This window comes from Buceros rhinoceros, unplaced genomic scaffold (assembly GCF_000710305.1).
Source record: "Buceros rhinoceros silvestris isolate BGI_N320 unplaced genomic scaffold, ASM71030v1 scaffold41128, whole genome shotgun sequence".
Lineage (NCBI taxonomy): Eukaryota > Metazoa > Chordata > Aves > Bucerotiformes > Bucerotidae > Buceros > Buceros rhinoceros.
The window spans coordinates 1-2,152 of NW_010427025.1; the positions used below are offsets into that span (position 1 = coordinate 1).

Consider the following 2,152-nt stretch of genomic DNA (forward strand, 5'->3'; position numbering starts at 1 on the left):
CTGGCAGAGCCCCCGTGCCAACGGCAGGTCTGTCGGTCCAGGGCTCCGCTCTAACCAGCCGCCCCGGGACTGGTTTGTAGATCCACACCCACGTTGGACCCCGAGGCCAGGGCTGGGGTGATTTCCCTCAACAGCAGAGAAACTGCAGCTCCAGAAGCTGGGGCCTGCGGAGGGTGGGTGGAACCCCACGCGTGTGACCATCCTTTTACCCAGCACGGGGAGACTACGGCGGCCCCGGTGGCCTTGGGGCCTCCTTACCCGTCCATGCCCCACAGCGGGCCCCAGGAGTTCTTGACGATCCAGTAAGGAATCCCGTCCTCCTCTCCGTACCCCACAGCCAGGACGGCGTGGTTCACCTTGTCGGGAGTGTGCTCACAGCGCGGACTGCGGAGGAGAGGGAAAAGGGCACAGAGTTACAGGAGAAACCAGCCTGTAACCAGCGACAGATCTGTCCTCCAGCTGCAAAACCAGCTCACCGATACCCGGGACTTCGGGTTGTGGAGACCCCGGAGAGAAGCCCAGGAGGGCTGCCCCTGCTCTGTGCTCTCACTCAGGAGCTGTTCCCGGCCGTATCTGAAGTCACGGCGACAGGCTGCGCCGACCTTCCATCCCAGCACCTTGCCCGGCCTCTCGCTCAGAGTCAACATCAACACTGTCACACCAGAACGAGCTACAGCCAACGCTCCCAGTAAAAACCAGTGGCTCTGAGCGCATTCACGCATCGGTCTGTTCTGCCCCAAAGAGCCGGGGCACAGGGAACAGCAGTCCCTCAGGCTAAATGCACATTTCCTTGTGTCTCCTCTGAATTCCCAGCATTTAAGTGGCGCTGGATGAAGGAAGCTGCCTGTGATCCAAACCACCACAAGGGACGAGCTCCCATCTCCAGAGCACCCAGGTAAAACACCTTCCAACGGCAGAGCAGGGGAAGACCAGTAATCCCCACCACAGATTCCCTTTTCTCCAGCCCATTAGTTCTCCTGCGGAGCATTGGCCGGAGCCACCGGAGCTTCTGTCAGTCCACACACTCCCACTTTAAACCCTCCTCAGACCACAAACCCACGTGCCTCGAACCAGACCCCTCTGGCAAAGGCTCTGGACCATCTCTGCTGCTGCCCCACCTCACATCTCCCCGCTGCTCACTTTAGCCTGGGACATCAGTGTATTGCCCCAGCAAAGCCACTCGACCTGGCGGTGCCGCTGCCCCTTCCCTTGCAGCTCCCGGGGCAGACCACTCCGGGGTTACCTTTCCCTGCAGTTCCACACGGCAGAGGATTCACTCAAGTATTGTTCTAGCTCTCTCTCCTATTTCTCCCCATTTCCACCTCACAGACTCTGCTGCAGTCTCCAAAACAACCATCATCCTGCTAAGGAGCTCTCTGCCGTGGCTGGCAGCACACTGGAGACCTGCTGTTGGGTCTCTCCGGGCCTCAAACTCGTTTTTCCTGTCTGCTGCTTCTCTTACAGGCAGCCAGCAGGGCTGGGCCCTGCCTGACCCCACAGCTCGGACACCCAGACAGCCACGCAACCTGGGACAGGCTTCCCCCAGCACTGTGGCAGAGCTGCTCCGAGCTCACTGGCCGGCTGAGCTGCCCACCAAATGCAAACTGGTCTGAACTGGGCTGGTTCCTGCAGGGAACCAGCTGTGAGCACGCTGTTCCCTCAGCCCTGCACTGTGCACTCATCCCTCCAGGAACCAGTGTACTAGCACTCAGTTTACTGACGTTTTCTATTTTCTGTTTCAAAAGAAACACGAGCACACAGCCACCGCTCCAGTGCCGCACAGCTAGAGAAACGAGGACACGAGCGATTCCAGGCCGACCCCTCCCCTCGCCCCCCAGGCTGGGGAACACTCACTTGGAGTAGACTCCCTTCCGGTAGTGCATGAAGTCACCCGTCACCTCGAACGCAAAGCTCACCGGGTTGTGCTTCCCCACAGCCTCCACCATGCCGTCCTCATCATACTGCAGGGAGAGGGTCCCAGTCACTGACCTCTCCATCACAGACTCTCTGAGTCATCTGGGCTGTAAAAGCCCTTTCAGCCCCTCGAGTCCCCCCGTTCCCCAGCACCGCCAGGTCCCCACCGGCCCCTGTCCCTCAGCAGCACCTCCACACGGCTGGGAAAACCCTCCAGGGATGGGGAATCCACCCACGG

At 60.2% G+C, this 2,152-nt stretch overlaps 1 protein-coding gene across 1 annotated transcript in view; it reads right to left on the minus strand.

Annotated features, from left to right (window-relative positions):
- Positions 1–258: 258 nt before the first annotated feature.
- Positions 259–2,152, minus strand: part of CTSH (cathepsin H) — a gene marked incomplete at both ends in the record, with an annotated part of 5,289 nt that continues 3,395 nt past the window's right edge. The window contains 2 exons of the mRNA XM_010141720.1: positions 259–384; positions 1,855–1,961. Of these exons, the coding sequence (XP_010140022.1) occupies positions 259–384; positions 1,855–1,961 (233 nt within the window). The remainder of the gene's footprint in view (positions 385–1,854; positions 1,962–2,152) is intronic.